General features: G+C 37.4%; 2 protein-coding genes and 1 long non-coding RNA gene across 11 annotated transcripts in view; 1 reads left to right on the forward strand and 2 right to left on the reverse strand.

Moving 5' to 3' along the window:
• LOC147874885 (uncharacterized) overlaps positions 1 to 4349 on the reverse strand; it is an 8811-nt gene extending 4462 nt beyond the window's left edge. Inside the window, exon 1 of the long non-coding RNA XR_015538764.1 lies at positions 4162 to 4349. This is a non-coding gene — a long non-coding RNA (uncharacterized LOC147874885). The remainder of the gene's footprint in view (positions 1 to 4161) is intronic.
• The window catches only part of ClC-c (chloride channel protein 3), a 41840-nt gene that overhangs the window by 1432 nt on the left and 20650 nt on the right, over positions 1 to 19758 (forward strand). For 3 of the 9 annotated variants that reach the window (XM_087361007.1, XM_087361003.1, XM_087360997.1), the window contains exons 3-7: positions 7475 to 7598; positions 9184 to 9281; positions 12742 to 12862; positions 16777 to 16809; positions 19516 to 19542. In XM_087361007.1, coding sequence (XP_087217133.1) covers positions 9204 to 9281; positions 12742 to 12862; positions 16777 to 16809; positions 19516 to 19542 — 259 coding nt within the window. In that variant the 5' untranslated portion in view covers positions 7475 to 7598; positions 9184 to 9203. Of the gene's footprint in view, positions 1 to 7474; positions 7599 to 7640; positions 7782 to 8874; positions 9034 to 9183; positions 9282 to 10637; positions 10660 to 12741; positions 12863 to 16776; positions 16810 to 19515; positions 19543 to 19758 lie in introns of those variants that run through there. The other 6 variants (XM_087361010.1, XM_087361001.1, XM_087361013.1 and 3 more) reach the window with 6 other exon arrangements.
• Positions 152 to 1034, reverse strand: LOC110827941 (lysozyme S). The gene has a single exon (XM_022060124.2). It carries the CDS (start codon positions 961 to 963, stop codon positions 397 to 399), a length of 567 nt encoding a protein of 188 aa, XP_021915816.2. The 5' UTR covers positions 964 to 1034; the 3' UTR covers positions 152 to 396.

Consider the following 19758-nt stretch of genomic DNA (forward strand, 5'->3'; position numbering starts at 1 on the left):
CAGCCATCTTTATATTAAAATCATGTTTATCTTTGGAATTATAAGAGCTGTAAAATAGGATTTTTTTTTTAATTTTTGTCTCCAACAAAATCACAGGATTGTGGAATCTTGTGAGGTGATAATAACACTGATTCCATTTTGTATAGGATAATATTATGTATGGCAGTATTTATTACGATAATGTTTGATGTAATGGCATATAACAGCATAGTCCCCAAAGTGGATGGTATCAGACTTTGGTCTCATTAAGAATATTAATTTATGGAATAAATTTCAGAGAAAAATTAGCATGTTTAAACCTAGAAACCCCCCCCAAAAAAAACAAACAAAAAAAACTCACTACTCCAACGGTGAGTGGTTTTACGTGGATTCGCTCCCCCCCCCCCCCCCACTGCTTTACGATCTTTCTACTTTGAACTCAGATTTTGAGATTTTGGCAACCTCGTTCTTCACTAACGGTTCTTCCACCGCTGTCGTCTTTGTGGTCATCTTCTCACAGCCTTCCACATACTTGGCCACAGTCACCTTTCCGTAGCAGTAGGGCTGATACACTGCCCATGCTGTGAATCCGTCACCATTCAACCTCTGGTGCTGGCGATATATCGTTCTGGCACACGCAACATCGTCCTTAATATCATCATCTTCCAGATCTGCGCAGGAGACTCCGCAAACCCAACCTCTTCCTGGAGGAGAACACCAGTACAAGTCACTGATCTGGAAGAGGCCGTGGTCCCCGCTACCATCGCCGTTCACGTGTCCTACAGCTGAGGTGTTGAAATCAGATTCGTGTTGAGCAATGCAGACCCACGTTGGAATTTGTTCTTCTGAGATGTTGTGAATTTCCTTCAGCTCTCTTGCCAATTCGCATCTCTCGTACACTTTGCAGTATCCACCTTCAGGCGACCAGTAGATTATCATGAATAGGAGAAGAAGGTTGTAACGGCTTTCAAGCTTCGTCAGCATGATCGGAGAATTATTGTTTACTTGGATATCCTCTTACACACACTGCAGAAGAATATTCGCTTCTCATCTTATATACACAGGACCTTCACATAAAAGAAGAAGACCTAGACCCTAGATTAAACAGGTGTTTCCTGTTTAGGTTAACTGACCCGGCTGTTTTTTTTATAATTCGTTTACGCGTTTACTTCTAAGGCCGGGTGCACACGAGCGGGAAAATGCCGCGCGTGCTCCCAGCGAGGAAACCCGTGACTGCACACTAGCGCCATCTCTGAGAGCACGCCGGTACTAGATTGGATGTCAACCAAAAATGGATGTGTACAGAAGGAAACGTGTAGTTTTGCTCTATTTCGTTTATGAATACATCGTTAAAAAACGCGATAGGAAGTATTGGACACACCCATTGGTTAGTTCACGGCTGTTAAAAGGGGTTTTAATGACAGTGTTTACAGATTTAAGAGAAGATGAAAGTAAATTTAATATTTATTTTCGTATGAGCTTTAAAGTCGTTAGATGAGCTAGCAGCAAAATTGGATGCATCAATCAAAAGTAAAGATTCTGCGATGAGGCTTGTAATACTTCCTCCATGACTGGAAGGCGGTAGCTGTTGCGAGGATTGCGAACCACGTGTGCACTGCCCATTGCTCACACACACAGTCTGCGGCGATCGGCGAACTCGCGGCGTCACCGCCATACGCCCGTTACACGGCGACCGTCCAAACGGCTCCGTTTACACGGTTAAAGGTCGAAGATTATACGAGCAGCAGCTTATCCCAGACCTTGGCAGTTACACCGATTATGCCATCCGTTGCGCTCACGCGCCATCTTTAAAGCTGCTTATTCTCATAAGCGAGCGGAAGTTACAGTAAGTTCTACAACATTTGTTGTCTCAACTACTGCTGGAATTAAGACCAGTGAATTATTTCAACAACTACACCACACAATTTAAGAGGGAACAGTACCAAAGGATGGCGCAGACTTCTTGCTTAAATGTGACATTAAATCAAATCCGTGTCTTTGAAGCACGAAGCTCATCTGAATAATATTTTTAAAAAAATCAGTTCCTACCTCAAAGAAAACAACGCGTGTCCTTGACAAAGACCAGTCGTTAAACGCTGTTTAAGATAACCGCTGTATTCACTGAATATGATCCCGGATATTCACACTCTTGATCTAATGACCTCGGCGTTCATCGAACCCAACTCCCTCAGAATACTCATTGAGCTGTCAAAGATAGTCTGAACTCCACATATCGTAAGGCCCGTTTCACACATATACGGCGACCGTCCAAACGGCTCCGTTTACACGGTTAAAGGTCGAAGATTATACGAGAGCTTTCACATGCACCGGTGCCGTCTATACGGTAACGGTCTACCGTGAAGTCGCCGTGTCTTCCCACTACAAAACCCGGCGCCGTGACCGTTCTAACGGCGCACCACTTGGTAGTCGGGTGAACAGTTGAATGGCTTCCTTCACACGTGCCGTGTGTAATGCCCGGTTCCGTGACTTAAGTACCAACCTTGTGAAGTAATAATCAGTGAATGTGAATTTATTAAACTTTCTACAATGAAATGAATTGTTCTACAATTAAATATAGGTATAGTAATAAAAAAATATGATTAACGTTCATGAAATTAAATCTTTGAAAGCTGCCATTTCAGAGAGCCAACAGGTGTTAAGAAGTAGTCAGCTAAAAGATTTCTCACACTCTTTGCTGATATTCCCCCGCGCACTACTTCTTCACCACGTATTTTATCAGGACCTGTGATTGTCAATGTATCCTCTCTCCCGAACAAAGTTGTATATAACAACACAAGCCTTGACAATGTCTACAGCAAAATCAGGTTGCAAGTTTATAGCTCGATGAAAGATCATCCATTTATTACTTAATATTCCAAACGAGCATTCTATGTACCTTCGAGGCTCTAGAGAGACGATAACTGAGAACTTTTTGTTTTACTGTCAAGTTATGTTGGCAACAAACAACAGAATAACCGGCTCCGGGTATGATCGGTTGTGTGTGAAGTTTTCACCGTTCCGTGTAAACGGTACCGTTTGGACGGTCGCCGTATATGTGTGAAACGAGCCATAGCGTGCGTTGCTCCATTACTTCACATGTACTGCTAAAACGCGCGAGAAAATGACGCGGCGAGCTCGCCAAAATAACTCGCTCGTGTGCATCGAGCCTATAACTGTGGTCCTACCTCAGTCATTCCGAGACTAGACGACCTCCACGTCGACAGAGGCCATCACAACATAACGCACGATGATGGTGTGAAGAGTGGCGCTTGAATAGATTGGGTATTCGCTTGTGTTATGGTATTGTAACAACTACTGAGGTTTAATAGCATTTCCAACCGTGAACAGAGAAACATGTCTTAGGTTTCTCACGCCCTGTCCACAGAATAAGACACGCCCACTTTCACATCCAAACAGCTGTGAATGTATACTGGTCTACATCTGTTTCCGGAAGGAATACGGTTCGAATCTAAGCCGGACTGTGGACGAGACTTTGGTAAATTTTTCTCAGCTGTTGTCTCAGTTTCAAATAGACCACGACCAGTTCCGTATCCTTCCTTACTCGTAATTCGTAACCAGTCACTTATGACAATTCATATATTTAACAGATTATTTAACGTTATGAAATAAATTAAGATTGTCTCGTAGATTGTGGCCTTCTGGGTTGTGTTGTGTAGTCTTTTGGCTGAATACGAACGTTGCTTATGAACGTATTTCCTCCATTTTTGGGATTAAAATTAGGTTTTTTAGGAAGTAAATGGTTTGTTTGGGATCAGGAGTAGGGCGAGTGACTAGTCAGAGCCATGAGTAGATGAGGAAAAGTGTTTGGATCAATAACAAAAATCCCTTTTCTGCACACAGTCCACTTCCTATTCATCCTCACTTCATCCTTGAAGATGGAGGCAGTGTGTCCAGAATATTTCACGACGCAGCGACCCAGAAGACCATCGTCTGTACTTTATCGCAATGAAAATGGCGTACTTCTTTGGTTTGCTGTGTAGTAACCACACAGCGCCACAAGGTCGGACAGACTGCGCACTACGCACTGCGCATTGTACATGTCCAGTAGAGAGGATAGTCGTAATTAAACGATGATTTGTGCAGAGGCCATTTATCGACGTGCTAACCTTTTGCAAAACAGGTTTCGTGTTTCTTCTCCACACAGACATTCTGTTACCTTACCTTCAATGCTGAAGATCTATCCATCTGTACTAGAGATGTGATTTGATATTCTCGCCAGGCAAGCGATCAATGCTGTCCTCCTCGAATGAGCGTTGGCTGACAGGCACGACGAGTCTGCCATGCGAGTCGCCAGTTACTTGCGAGTGAATCTACCTGTAACTAGACGTGCTAACTTGTTGGAATTAAAATGAGGAGCTGAAGACATTGTTACATTTTTTTTCGCCCGAGTTTGGGATCATTAAATCGCGACGTTACAATAAATAACCCCATTAAAAACCTTTTTTTGGGAAACGTTTAGCTAAACATGACATTTCCCGACCTGCATGGAGCCTTAAGATTTATAATTTTTCAATCTAGTGTCGTTACTGACGCACGCTTGGTGTAGTAACAACGTTCTGGACTTTTATTTAGGAAGAACCCAGTTTGAATCACATCTGAAACATTCCTGTGTTACCATATTTAGCCGATATAGATTTTATTAATATTTCTGTTTCCCGTATACGCCTTCAGTTCTTACGTTTCATGTGATTCATCATAAAAATTGTGTAAACGTTTCTTTCTTCCCCGTTCGAATTACGAGTCACGAACAACTTAACTTCAGTTTAACCTTCACGCACGTGTGAATGTGTTTTTGGCTAAGGAAGTGCATTTGTGACCTCTGTTCTAGATGATTTGAAGGTTACCGAAGTGAGAAATTTATTATTTACCTTCATCAAGTACCAAGGAATATTTAAAATACTAGCCTTAACAGACTAAGAAAAATCATGAAAAATAATTAATCTGAGATATGGGATTCTCACAGATGATGTCGACTGTGTTATTCTGGTTTGAGACGCCAAAAGTAATCTTGTACGTGGTTACCAACGTTTTGGAAGAACCTCTGCCCTGACAATACGTTCCTCCGAAATATTGGTAACCATCCGATACTACACGACCTCACAGCCCTATATAACATTATCGATATCCATGAGATGATAAAAGTTGCGTCATATTGTGATAAATATATATTTGTTTAAATCTTGTCAGTCAAATCACAATAAAATTCCTATTAAATATTAAAATATTACTAAAATTAACATTTAAATATTTAAAATGAAGTTCTCTATCGAAATGTTCGATTTATACATTAGACCATCACTTTTTTACACGACATGTTTCAGTTCTAAAAGAACCATCTTCAGGTGTATAAAATTATATAAACTTAAATATAAAATAAAAATATAAATAGGAAACATCATTTGAAATCTGATAAACATCTGACTAAAAGTTGCATTTAAGAAATTATATTTAAGTTTATATAATTTTATACACCTGAAGATGGTTCTTTTAGAACTGAAACATGTCGTGTAAAAAAGTGATGATCTAATGTATAAATCGAACATTTCGATAGAGAACTTCATTTTAAATATTTAAATGTTAATTTTAGTAATATTTTAATATTTAATAGGAATTTTATTGTGATTTGACTGACAAGATTTAAACAAATATTATCGATGTCATTAATGAAAGCCACTGGCTGAGGCTCGAAGCGGATACTTCCGGTACACAGCCTTTACCAGTGAACGACGTCCCCCTGCTCATTCCGACTACACCGTTAGCTGGCCACAATCTTGTGTCACGTCGCGAACCGACCTCAGTAACATAAAAGTCGGCCACTCACTTCTTGTTCCAAGGCGTTTTAGTATTTATTTCGGTGCTGATACCTAACTAGAAGCTTCTTAGCCTATCATATCTATGAACTGAGTTAGGATATATGTCGGTATACAGAATCTGAACCCCGTGTGGAAGTATAATATTAAAATGTAACTGTTATCTAAAACAAATAGAGAATGAACTAATGCATGCGGGCCCATCATTCAGATTTTTACAAGCTAAAGACAAGAATATATATCAAAGCCGGTGTCTTATAAGTTTAATATTATTGGCTTAAACTTTGGTTCTTGAGTTGTCACTGTTGAAATATTTCATACATCGTAATGTCGATGCACTGGGCACCCCGAAGGGTGGGGCCTGGGGCGGTCGAAAGTACAGAACGATCACTGACTACGTGTTACAATCGCGGAGACAAGTACCACCAGTTCGCTTTCACTGCAGTCATTCGGTCTCTGTGTAACAAATTCTTTGTCGGAATCAAACAGCTGGACGAGAACGAATCGTGCATATACAGTGAGCGTACAGAAAACTTCAGACTTCATAACAACAGGGGATTTTTCTAAACATCTGAGGAATTTTAAACTGGCTATAACATTTTGTGTGTTGTCATCTTGAAACCGCTTAAAACTGGGTTTTAGTCAGTTTGTACGAACAGGTGCTAATTACTTTATAAATATCTACTCCTGGATGGCTAACAGCGTCACGTCCAGAATCTAGAAGCTCTGGTGTTTACTGGTAAGAGAGTGGTCGTGGTTAACTTTGATGTGAAGTTGTCCCCATGAAGATGTCAGGGGGCGTGAAAGCAAACCTCCACGCGTATCATACCTCGTCTATGGTAATGGTATTAAACCTTTTTTTGTTCGCGTACCCCCAGATATAATTTCTCTTTAACTTTATACCCCCAAATTTGTTGGTGTATAATTCAAGTTATACATAGTATATAATCTACATCTAAAATAAATTACATCCAAAATAATGTATTAAATAATAAGTTTTAAATGAGAAAAAGGAGAATCAAGCTATTAAATAATAAATATATTATTGCCTATCGTATAAAGATTAATAAAGTAACAAAAGGTATTTTAGCGAAGCAAAATTATATGTTTAAATCCCGCCTAATAGTGTTCAGTCACGTTCCAAAGCACTATGTGGAATGATATGAAACTAGCCGCCCAGATAAGAATCGCATAAAGGAGAGAGAGAGAGAGATGGCGCTCGAAAATCGAATGTCCTTACGTCCGGTTCTCCTGTGGCTAACCCTAAATCTGGCCCTGATTATTCAGTGTTTATCATAAAATAATATATATTTTTCTTTAAATTTCACGTACCCCCGGGGGTACGCGTACCCCAGGTTGTATACCACTCGTCTATAGATAAGGGGCAGTGGTCTGATTCACGTTCCTGCTACTCTATCCAAAAGGAAACGGGTCCCTCTGCCCGTAAGGTAGTTATCTGTTGAGGTCGTGGGCCTATAGAGTGAGCGACTGTAAGCTCCATGAAATGAATTTCAGATCCGTTACGCGATGGATGTGTACAAAGCAAGCCTTCGCGTCTTTAGGGTTAGATGCCAGACTCTTGCACTATTTTCTAAAGATAACTGCTTCATAGGTTGTGACGTAAATGTGTGATAATATCCTGTGTAATAATATTACATTTCCAGGCGACAGGCGGAGACCGAATTGAAGTATCGGCTTATGCATATGACTTGTAGTCATGTGATACGACACTGATCCACATTGCGTGATGCGGGACCAACGTTCCTGAGTTAACAGGAGACTGAGCAGGTGTGTGTGTGAATACATGAGCAAATTTCCTTCGCTTTTAAAATTTATAATTATTAGTCTAATGTACAGGCTTCGTGTGTGTGTGTGTGCCTTTCACATAATTAAATTCAATTATATATTTACCGCATTCAGCAACTAGGTAACTAAATCATACCTGTGGGAGTTTTCATGAAGTTTGGCATGGTGAGTTCAAAACATTTATTTATAAGCAAATATTATAAAGTCATGATTTTTTTTTAGTTTCCAACACTCGATAATCCCAAACGACACGGTTTCTTTAAGTCATGAAGCAAAATTATTCCATTGCATTTGATCTTCTGTGCATGATCGTACCTAACCTAACCTAACCTCACCAAACCTTATTTAACCCAGCCCAGTCTTTCCCATTCACAACTGATATCCTTCCTTACGAATTCCATACTAAGAAACTGGGTACTGAAATAAGTCGAGACATTTCTTGGTTCAATGCGTTGAATAATTTTGGGCACATTGCCTAAAATGTTCTGCATAACCTTAAAAATACATAGTTCTGATTTAAAGATCCGCATTTTTAATCGTTCTGTGTCACATTTTAAAAAGATTTTTGTCCTTTCTCCAGTTATAGGGCACTCACACACACACAAAAAAAATTTCTGTTTCTTGTAATTCTTGTCACGACTAGAATTGTACCAGTAGGCCTATTCTTATCATTTTATATGTTGAGGCTCTTACGGTTTAGAAATAGTCCTATTTCATGTACTGCCAACATTGGAAATTGATCAGACGTTGAAGGATTCTATTCCATGTAACTTTTTCGAGAGTTTAGATTTTAGGAACATTAGCTCACCCGTTTATATATGAACTGAGTTTCAAATCTTAATTACATCTCTTTTAAAAATGCACATTTGATCGACGAACACTGATTTGTAACTCAATATGCAGCGGCGAATGATGATCTAGAAGTCAGGTCTTGTGGAAATGCAATAATATTAATCTCGACAACAACTGCGCCACAGTTCTGAGATATTTTAGTAATAATGTAACCTGGTATAATAACCAGAACATCATCACCGTCATCATTCCAATTCTAATGGACTGGCGGCGCCATGTCACTGCACGCATTATTCTACGTCATTCATACTCATTTCTCTTAATTGTGGATGTCTTTACTTTCTCAGCCGAATGTTATAATAAATTATGATATATTACAAGTTACATTAAAAGATTGTTATTTTTTATAATTCTAAACACTTGTGGGCGAACAGTGGTTATTTTATTGAAACCTACTTTGACTCTAAAATTAAACATATGATCGCATTCTATCGGTGTATTCGTCAGGGAAAGAAGTCGAAGTCAAAAGTAACATTCTAGGACCATATTTGCAATTACGAATAGTTCATACACGCAAGAACGTTTCAGTTTTACCTCTTTATTTTACAATAATATAACGAAAATGGTAAGTTCATGTGACTGATAATTTTTCATATATAATGAAAATGACGTGACATGTCGTCTGCAAGGAAAATTAGACGCCATAGTAGTGATGCGATGTCACAAACTTTTTGTTTTTTTGTTACGTATGACAAATGCAAATTTCGTTTTTTAGTTTTTCCTGTGCCTGAAACCATGGAAAAGGATCCCCTGAGAGGCAATGCGTCAATTCCAATGAGTTTTCCTGCGTCGTATCAAGCAGTTGGTGATCAGGTAATGCGCAGTACTTTAAAACCTGTAAGACGTTTTGAGGGACAATGGGTGTTTATTGTATCGTGACATTTTTAATAGCTGCACTTCTAGGATTATGTGTAATTAAAGTATGAAATTTGCAAATAATTTTGACCCAAACACCGTAGTGGTAAGAGCATGTATGTAACCATATTGACTGCACCAATTAATGTACATATGCCCACATAATGTAAACTGAGACCTTATTGTGGAGCAAAAATCAGTTACATGTCTCTGTAAATCGTGTTGATCTCTCTTTAAGGTTATGTGTTTGGTTATAAACGTATGCTTGTTTCCTGACAGTATGTCAAGTTCCAGCTGTTATTTTATGTCATAATTTACAGTGAATTTCAAAGGTTTGAAAGCATTGGAGAAATACTGAATACTTACAGTAGATAAGTTCAGTAGAATATAAGTTTTACAATGTTCTGTTTAGGATAGGTTTTATACACTGTGCTTCAGGGATCTGCTGAAGTAACTGACTTATAATATTATTGCCAATTGTATTATTTAGAGAACATTTTTATAGTAGCCTGCTTCAGTATGGCACCAGAAATCTCTGATGATTAAATTGTTCAGTCATACTCTACATACACATTGTGGAACCAGGTATAGGCTAACAATGAGGGCATATGTTTGTAATATAGCATACATTTCCTTATGTATGATTAGTTTCCATGGTTTGTCATATACTGTTCACTACTGGATGTATAATTGGATTAGTGAGGTTTAATACTTTTGCTTGAATTTAGAGAGTTTGGCAGAAAGTTAGGTTATATTACATTATATTGCATGGAGAGAGTGTAAATAAACCACAAATTCTGTCGTGTGTTGGATCTGGAAGCTAAAATGGTTGAAATATATAGTCACAGTATTGTAAAGTTGTTCCTTGAACTACTACCTAATCCTTTTGACGAAAATACGTCTATAGGGAGGGGTCATTCAGCAAAAACAGCTTTAGGAAGATGTGCAAGATCCATACCAACAGTGTGTAAATATGGACTGACAATGGTCAGCTTTTATATGAACTCCTGCATGCATAACAATGCTTTACTCCTTTACCTAAAAACTAATTGTTATGTCATCTGTTTATTCGGAATTGTTGTGTTTCATTACTGCCGTCAACAATCCGCTTTCGTTATTGCGGAAAGAGCTGAGCTGTGAATCGCTTGTAGAAGTGCGTCGTAGAGTAGATAATATTGTGCTGTTAAAAACGTTTTAGAATATCACAAGTACTTATCTTATATAAGAATTATTAAGAAATCTGTGATACTACCCTCCACTCTCTCCATTTTAGTTTTAATTGAAATGATCATTGAGAGTGGACATTGTGGTCTCTTACAATTGAACAAAGTTTGAGGTAAGGGATTCCTATTTATTATTATTGTTCATCACATTTAATGTTTTCATCTGAATTTGTGAACTCGTGTACGAGAATTAGGCTTGTAGGAGGATGGAGCAGATTACAGAATAGGTGCAGGTGAAAAGAGAGGTGATATTTGTGTGGCAGAGTCCATGGTAAATGGTGAAAAAGTTTTAATTGTTACCCTGTATATTTCTAACAACACACCTATTGATGATTGTAAGAGATTTATTTTGAGTCATTTGGGAATGTTTGCTCCCAAATTTTCAATTATGGCCACAGAAGGTCGTAAAACAATGCCCATAATATTGGTAGGAGATTTTAACATTGATTTAAAGAAGGAGGGAAATGAAAGCTTTGTCACATTTATGGAGGAAACGTTTGGCTTAATGTTGATGTCAAATCCTCAATGTAGTACTACTAGATCGAAATGTATAGATGTGGTATTTGCATGAAATGTTGATACTCTAAAGTGTACAAATTTTATAACATATTTCAGCTACCACAGACCCATCTTAAGCGTAACTAATTCAAGTTAAATAAGTAATGTTTTAATCAAACTATTTACTCAATTGTAAAGCATGTATAAAGGGAATATTTAGAATAAAGCCAATATATAAACTTCCTTTCATTGCCTAAATATAATTTAAATACAAAAGAAGTATTTACGTCAGATTCTCCGGAACCATGGTTCCACTGTCAATTTTTTTTTTTTGGTTTTACATCCATTCATCATAGAACATAGCTGATTTGTGGGGAAAAGTATTTAATATTGCTGACATGTGTAATGCGCTTCTCTTGTCAGCCTTCTCAGTAATATAGCAGGAGTAGCCTTGGTTAGTAACAGTGCTGCCAGAGGTTGGATTTCATTGTGTGATTTTTAGCATATGGCTTACATATTTTGATATATTGTAACCTACTGATAAAAATTGTGGAACTGTTTACTAAATTTTTATTTTGATGATGGTAGTGCCTTATTGTGTGTTTTGGGTAATTGAACTTGGTTTGGAAATGTGGTGTTCCCACATTTTATTCAGAGTTTTTACTGTCATAATTTATTAAAGTGGAGAAATAATTGCAGTGACAGTGTTTGTTATGAAGGATACCTGTAGAAAGTCCCAAAAATCAGTAGGTACTGGAAGTTTTTAATGTGAGGAGATGAATGCTAGTACAAAATATCACGTTTGAACAGGTGTGTACAATATTGGGGAGATTACTCCCCCATGCTTCCTTCCTGTTATATCCTTGGAAAATCTAGCGTGGTAAAGATGAATGTCTCTGAGAAAGGTTGATAATTACTGAAGCAGTTCAATTTATGTTCTGGTATTCACTACATTCCCGGCGGTGCCCGAATTTATGACTTGTGTTGGGCAAGGCCGTGGTCTAGGCAACACGGAGTTTTCCTCCGTGGCATCCCAACAATTACTCCATTCACACACAGAAGAAGGCAATGGCAAACCACTTCTGGATCATCTGCCAAGAACGTATATGAACAGGTCCCAGTCCGAGAAAAGAATGGAAGGATCCTGTTCATATGGACCTGTCCTCAGACAGAACACTAAATAATAATAAGATGAGGTGGTCTAGCGGTTAGAACGCTGGCCTTGTAATCCTGGGGTCTCGGGTTCGAATTTATAACTTGTGTTGGGCAAGGCCGTGGTCTAGGCAACACGGAGTTTTCCTCCGTGGCATCCCAACAATTACTCCATTCACACACAGAAGAAGGCAATGGCAAACCACTTCTGGATCATCTGCCAAGAACGTATATGAACAGGTCCCAGTCTGAGAAAAGGATGGATGGATCCTGTTCATATGGACCTGTTGTCAGACAGAACACTAAATAATAATAATAAATAATAATAATTTACTACATTAACTCATTCTCCTGTCTAGTGGGTACTAGGAGTCCATTTCTAGGGGTAGAGCAAGGCTGGTATGTGATGCTGACCACTCACTCGCATGTAGTGCTGAGGTCAAGAACAAGTAAGAATTATACTTCCTCTGCTTCACTGAAGTGCCTTCATGGCATGTAATGGGGTACGTGAGTTAAGTAAATTAAACTATTTTCTTTCTCCTCAGCTTGAGAATGGGCAGCAAATTCGTAGTGTGTCATTAAGTTCAGATGACGATATGATTGACATAACTACAACAGGGACTACCACAGAGCACTCTATCCATGGTGAGGAGCAGGGATCACACTGTAAGTAAAATTCAGTTCTCGCAGTTTGCTTTCACACACACACACATTATTCTGAGGTTTCCCAGATGGTGTCAGTTTCTGAGCGCTACTGATAATATGAGAGAATGGTATTTTATGAAAATTTCATGACACTTTTTCTTCCGTTCACATGCATAACATATTAATATTTTTTACCAAAAATTGAGGTATTTCATTTTCTGCCTCCCTGAAATATGTCAGTATGTGAGTCAGTTGAGTAGAAGTTATTTCTTTGTATAAATAATTTGTTACTCTTTGTATTGGTTCTCAACTTCCAGTTATATTCATTGAGGTTCCATACTGTGTACAGAGCATCATATCAAAATTTAACTTATTTATTTTTGTTTATGGTATCCTATGATTTGTAATCAGAAACAAACATGCTGGTAGAATATATGCATAGGTACCATTTCATTGTTTTTTGTTTGTTTTGTATTTAGGAATGGCTTAAGAATCTCTTAATATTTTGCCTTTAGATCTTATTTTCTATATCCCTTCTCAGTAATTTTGAACTTGAAGAAATAGCTGCTGCATTTTCACAAAATCCAGGCAGATTAATTACTCTTTTTGTGTTAATTCCAGATTCATTGCCCCCTCTGAATACTACAGTCCTTTCCATCAGCCATTCTGACAGCTCAGATTTTGCTGTTTTAAAACATTCTTGTCCTTGTATACTTTAAAAGAACTTGTAGCCATTTGAATCTTTAAAAATACATTTCATTCTTTTATACTTAATAACGAAACCACTTCGTTAGTTGTCATGAATTTCAAATTAACTCTGTACTTTCCAACCTGTAAGTTTTCAGAAAGATATTTACATACTGTAATCACAGAATGTGTTTGGGGAAATTTTTAAATAAATTTGCCATTATCTATTTTTGGTATTTAGAAATTGGAAGGTACAAAATTTAAAGTGGCCCCCCAGGTGGCATACTAAATGGTACCGCCATTTTAAATTGCTGCAAGAATGAGCTTTTGTATTTCCACTAGAGTTTGAATTACAAATGTTTTAGTGATTCAGAATGAGACAAAGTTTAAATTAAAATTGAAATAAAATAACCATATAATATATATCTGAAATGTGTATCGGAAGGTAAAATTTGACGTTTAATCGCTAATGAGACATAACTAGCTTACCAAATATTGAAATCCGAGGTAGCCGTGCCGGTTGTGGTATTGAGGTAACATGGAATTACCGTATTAACGTTTCTTGTCCTTTTCATGGTACACATGTCATGTGTTGGCTGAGATAAAAACCAGACGTGTTGATAACAGAGGGCTGTTGCTTGTTGAACTTTACCCCTGGCTATGACTCATTGCTGTTATGAGTCTACTTGTTAGTGGCTATTGAACCTGATGTAAAGAAATAATAACAGCTGTTTCATTTGACATGGCAGCTGCAGCTAGACTGAAGATGGATATAAAATATGGTGCGGTGCTTAAATTAATCAACTTAGTTGCTTTGCATGTATGTGGAAAAGAATGTGGTTTATTTCTCAGGTTATTGTGTTAGCATCATGTGACCTGGTTAGGTTATCTCACTCAAAGGAAAGATATAAAGTTGTTTATGAAAAGTGGGACAAGATGATGATGGGGGTAGTGTGTTTGATTCTTGACTAAATATACTAGCTATTCTGATCAGAGTTAGAATATAAGTATGTTACTATGACACGCATGTAAGCTGTGATAGATAGCTGATAAAGTTTTAGTATGTGGGAGAAAGATTTTTTTATTAGATTATTTGACAAATGAATGGAATAGAGAAGGAAGTGGCTGTGCTTAATACTCCTGATTATACAGGTTTATGTTTCACCTGGCAACAGATACTGTGATTTATATCAGTTTCCATGACAAAACTACTTTTGCTGTAGCTGGCAAACTGTTGCATAACTTTTTTTTTTTAAAATCTATTAATCTGCAGAGAAATAATTACTGTATAACAAAAAGAGTACTGGCATTCGCCAAGGACATTTGTTTCAGAATTGTGAAATGCCAAAGACGTATCCGGAATGCGTGTTGTCTATCCCTGTTTTTTTTTATAGTACATGTGATAAGTAATGAAATTATTGCTTGTGAAACAAACCAGCTGGGAAATCTTGGTCTAGGTTTCAGAAATATTAGTTAATAATGCTTTGTAGTTGACTGTGCAAACATGTGATGGAAAGAAATGTGGTTAAAACTTCCCGTAATGAAGCAGCTGACAGGAAATGTGAAAACAGAATGAACTGTCTTCACTTGAACTATCTATAATTCGTTATGTAGGTTTAATAGTAATATGTGGTCTGTTTCATAATGTCAATAACAGTCTTACTGCCATATAACCTGCTATCAGAATACAGTTTTGGGAAAATGTCATCAACCGTATTATTTTGAATGTATAGTTGCAAAACTGCCACGGTGGTCTAGCGGTTAGAACGCTGGCCTTGTAATCCTGGGGGTCTCGGGTTTGATTCGCGGCGGTGCCCGAATTTATAACTTGTGTTGGGCAAGGCCGTGGTCTAGGCAACACGGAGTTTTCCTCCGTGGCATCCCAACAAACTCCATTCACACACAGAAGAAGGCAATGGCAAACCACTTCTGGATCATGTGCCAAGAATGTATATGAACAGGTCCCAGTCCGAGAAAAGAATGGAAGGATCCTGTTCATATGGACCTGTCGTCAGACAGAACACTAAATAAAAAAAAAGGTTGCAAAACATAACATAATTTCTGTTTGCAGCATGTGACACCCATCGTCTTTACTTTGAAACATCAAAGTATTGTACCGACTTCCCATCCTGTCATTGATGCAAACAAAGATTTTTGAATTTAAAAGTCCTGATCTGCACCATTTACGTTTACTATTTTTTGGGTTAGTGGATTGAATGGACGAGATACACAGAATTTTAGTGGTTTATTGAAGTGGATCTTGAAGAAGTAGGGTTGTGTGTAACTGCAGTAGATTGAACTGGCTCAGGATTGGATGCATAGTCAACTTTGGTACTGACAGTGTAGGGCATTCTTTTACCAGAGAGTTACTGCATTTATCCAAATGTCCGCTGTGGATCGGTAAGAAGGTGAGCTATGAGACACACTGTTTCCCTTAGCACCATACGAGAAATTAGGAAGTGTTTGCATTGCATAACAATTCTTGCACATTCACCATAGTTTATACCCTTGATGTTGGCTAATGGCATCGATGACATCTTAGCTGTCTGGGGTCAGTGATCTTTGTATGGGCAGATTGTTTGGTGCCTGCCTGGCTGGATTATGACATGATCATGGAGAATTCCCCACGTGTGGTTGCGCAGCTGGCTGTAGATTCCCCTTCTAGCCGTTTCCACTTGTAAAATACACGTAGGCCCTGCAGGCAAAAACGCACGTAAATCTTTATATAGAGTGTCCATTATTTCTGTTTGATTTGCTCCCCAAAAAATGGAATGTATGGACAACTTTACTCAGGTTTCGCAGTTGTAAAATTTCATGAAAATCTGTTCAGTGGATCTTGGGTTGTTACGTGCAGACAGCCAACGACGGCGAAGCTAATACGCGCACTTTTGAAAATTTTTATTCGTGAATGAGCCTAAGTTCAGAACCTGACCCTGATGTCTGCTTTGTAAGGTATGAGTCTGATATATAATCTGTGTTCATGCTTCCTGTTGGCTGTTTTTCCATAGTAAAGTCAGACCTGACTACGCACTTGCTTCTCAGAATATAAGTGAAGCCGCTGTGGGGTATTTTATGTTGCATGAAACACTGCACTGTTGACCAAAGCACATGATGTTTTTGAGTTTTGTGCATGTGTCTGTGTTGGGAATTTTTGGGATATGTATTATGTATTGCACGACAAACCTTTGTGGCTTATTTAATTCATTATTTTAATATTTTCGTTTATGTGGTCTTTTTTTCCTTTCAAGTAACATCTATTAAGTACTCAGGACACCTTGGGGGTAAGTGAGCTTAATTTTTTATTACACTAGTTCTTTTAAGTGCTCATAACTTATCTTCAAGTGTAAGCTATCTTAATGTGCTTGAAGTGGAGTGAGGTGTTACCCTGCATCTTCGTTTTTCCATCGCTACCAACCCTTACGTGGCAACGTCTGTTGTTTAAATCTAGTATGTTGTGCGCTCGCTTGGTATCAGATGAGACAAGTTTCTCTTTTTCTTACTATTTTCAGTACGTATACGGAAAATTTGCGAATGCTGTGTGATGTTGAAGAGAGTAAAATTTCTCTAAATTGCTCTTTCAGTGTATAAAAATATACAAACACATAAGCCATTGGACTGATGCTAAATGCAGAATACTACAGGGTGGTTGGGAAGTAAGTAGGCATTGGAAAATGGTTATAACCTCTATATTTCCAATGTATAGCGATTATTTAATGCCTACTTACTTCCCACCCATTCTGTATATACCATGTCTTAATTTGTGCTCATATTGCTCCATTCCACTTCAAACACTTCTTAAAAGGTTTAATTGGATGCTATCAGTGTTTTAAATCATTGTTATTCTATTTAATGCAGTGATTTGGCAACTGGCAGCTCACAAATTATTTGATCTTGTCTCCCAAATTTTTTTTGCGTAAAGATGACATATTAAAAGTGGTATCAGGTAACATTTAGTTCAGTTTTAATCAGTTATTCCTTCAAGTCAAATTTTCTTACACTTCACCATGCATATGTGTTAATACAGGTACTAGACTACACAGTGTTACAACCCAGAAGACCACAGTTGACATTGTTATTAAAATTTACTGTGTGATAATCTCTTGGATATCCATCGAAAGGGGCCATGTGTGCTTTTTTTTCTCTCTCGTATGCAATGCGTAGTCATTAGCACACACTTTACTAACAATTACATGCCAATATTATCCATACAGTGACTTATTATGTGATATTATTGCCAGTTCGCAATTTTAACGTATCTTTTTTTAGAAATATTTCACAGTATAACATGCATAATATGATTGGTGTGCATTATTATCATCTTACATGAGAAAACTGCATAGATCATATCTCAATATGATGCTTGCGCTGCGTATGTCTAACTTCGTGTTTCTAGTATTAACATATCTGAAACTTTAGTATGTTACGCTTACTAATGTAGAAAGCTGTAGTTTGTAGAGAAAAGTAGAGGTTGGGAACCTTATATTGATATAAGAATCACTGTGCTATATTTACATATTTTAATTGTACGCCAGTGTCGAGAAATCTAGTATCAGCATTTTTCTGGGCCTTATGCAATTCTTTACTTTGCAAAGAACTTCGATTTTTAACTTTGACTTTTCCAGAAATAAAAGTAAATTTGTGACGTCAGATTATGTCCATGTATTGCATCCCTTAATACTCTGCAAGCATTTAATGGACTTCTATAACATTTCATATAACATTATGATATTATGCCCTGATGACGGAGGCAGTATGACCTCTGAAACGTTGGTTAACATCGACCAGACTACACAGCGCAACAACCCAGAAGACAGAAATCTTCTTGTACATTTTCTTTTCCCACAATATGTAATACTAGCACAGTGACCATACAGACTTAAGAGACAGAATTGACATTAGTCAAATGTAATGTGGAGTCCTGAAATTATGTATGATAACAGGTCTTTGAAAAATCTTATGTTAAGGATGTTTTGTTAATATAAAACAACAGCGTAGTGGTTGTGTGAAAATATTTACGTAGCTTTCATTTTTGAAGTGACATCTAATCATCTGTGGGTACTTGGAATATGAAATTGGTATTTATAGTTACACACAATAAAAAAACACTTGACTCAAATGGAATTCAATCTTGTTGGTGTCTTATAAGCTCATCACATTAACCCGTCAGATAAATTACGTTTTATTGCCAGTTTATAAATTTACATTATCAACAGACAACGCCAATTAAATATATGACTGGAGGATTGTACAGTTAGAAAGTAGGCTTTATGAGTTCTGTCTTGAACTCATTTTTGTATCTTAGAGCATCAAAATGCATGTTCCTGAGCCAAAATAATTCCTTTAAAACAAAGATTTTCAATATGATTTGTGTTTGGTGGGATTCTGAATATATAACAAATTTTTTTCAATGATATGAGGAACGGATGGATTATTTTTATTTAAAAAGTGGTCAGGAACCAAGTGTTGCAGCTGAATGGTTGAATTCCTGCTTCATATTCATGCAGTCTTGGGTTAAAGTCTTTTCCTGGGGACTGACTATCTTGATTGAGATTCATTGTCGGTTTCCTCAGTTTTTCCAAAGATGTGCCGGGATAGTACTCAAATGTGGTCACAGCTGTATCATTTCCAGTTAATTATCCATTAATTATCTTATAATTCAGTGTCATACTGATAACATCATTGAATAAAGCATAACTTTAAAGAAGCAACCAGGAGGTTCATGGCGTTGTCTAATCTTTAGAATGCGTTGGCAGTTATTCAGGTGCATTAAACTGAAATTGCAGAGTATGTAACTTTGCAAAGTGTTGTTTTTTCCATAGTTCTGTCTCCTGTAGGTTCCCAATCTCTGCAATAGAATTAAATAATTAATTTGCCTGAAAATGAATGTGAAGCTAAATCAGGTATGAACCGAGATTCCTGCTTTAGTTGTCACATGACGATGCTGATAATGGACTGTTTTAGCTGTTAGTTTGTTACTTTCTTTTAAGGTGGGGTGCAATTCATTGGTCTTCAAGGTAAGTCAACGTTTGAAGGTTCATAGTTATTATTTGTTAAAGCATACTGTTAATGAGCATGATTGATTGGGAATTTAGCTTTATTGCTGCACATTATAGGACTGCCTTAATTGTGGTAGGAATTGCAAACTTTAAAATGTTTTGATATGGAAACTAAGAATGTAGTGGATTGCATGATGTTAAGCATGTAACATTTTTTTCTTTTTTCCTTATATT

Source organism: Zootermopsis nevadensis, unplaced genomic scaffold (assembly GCF_977971745.1).
Source record: "Zootermopsis nevadensis isolate Lab colony 2312 unplaced genomic scaffold, Znev_1.0 Znev_ptg000003l, whole genome shotgun sequence".
Taxonomy (NCBI): domain Eukaryota; kingdom Metazoa; phylum Arthropoda; class Insecta; order Blattodea; family Termopsidae; genus Zootermopsis; species Zootermopsis nevadensis.

What these genes read in the sequence shown, in the direction of transcription:
- LOC110827941 (XM_022060124.2), bottom strand. Translation starts at nt 963, where the DNA reads ATGCTGACGAAGCTTGAAAGCCGTTACAACCTTCTTCTCCTATTCATG.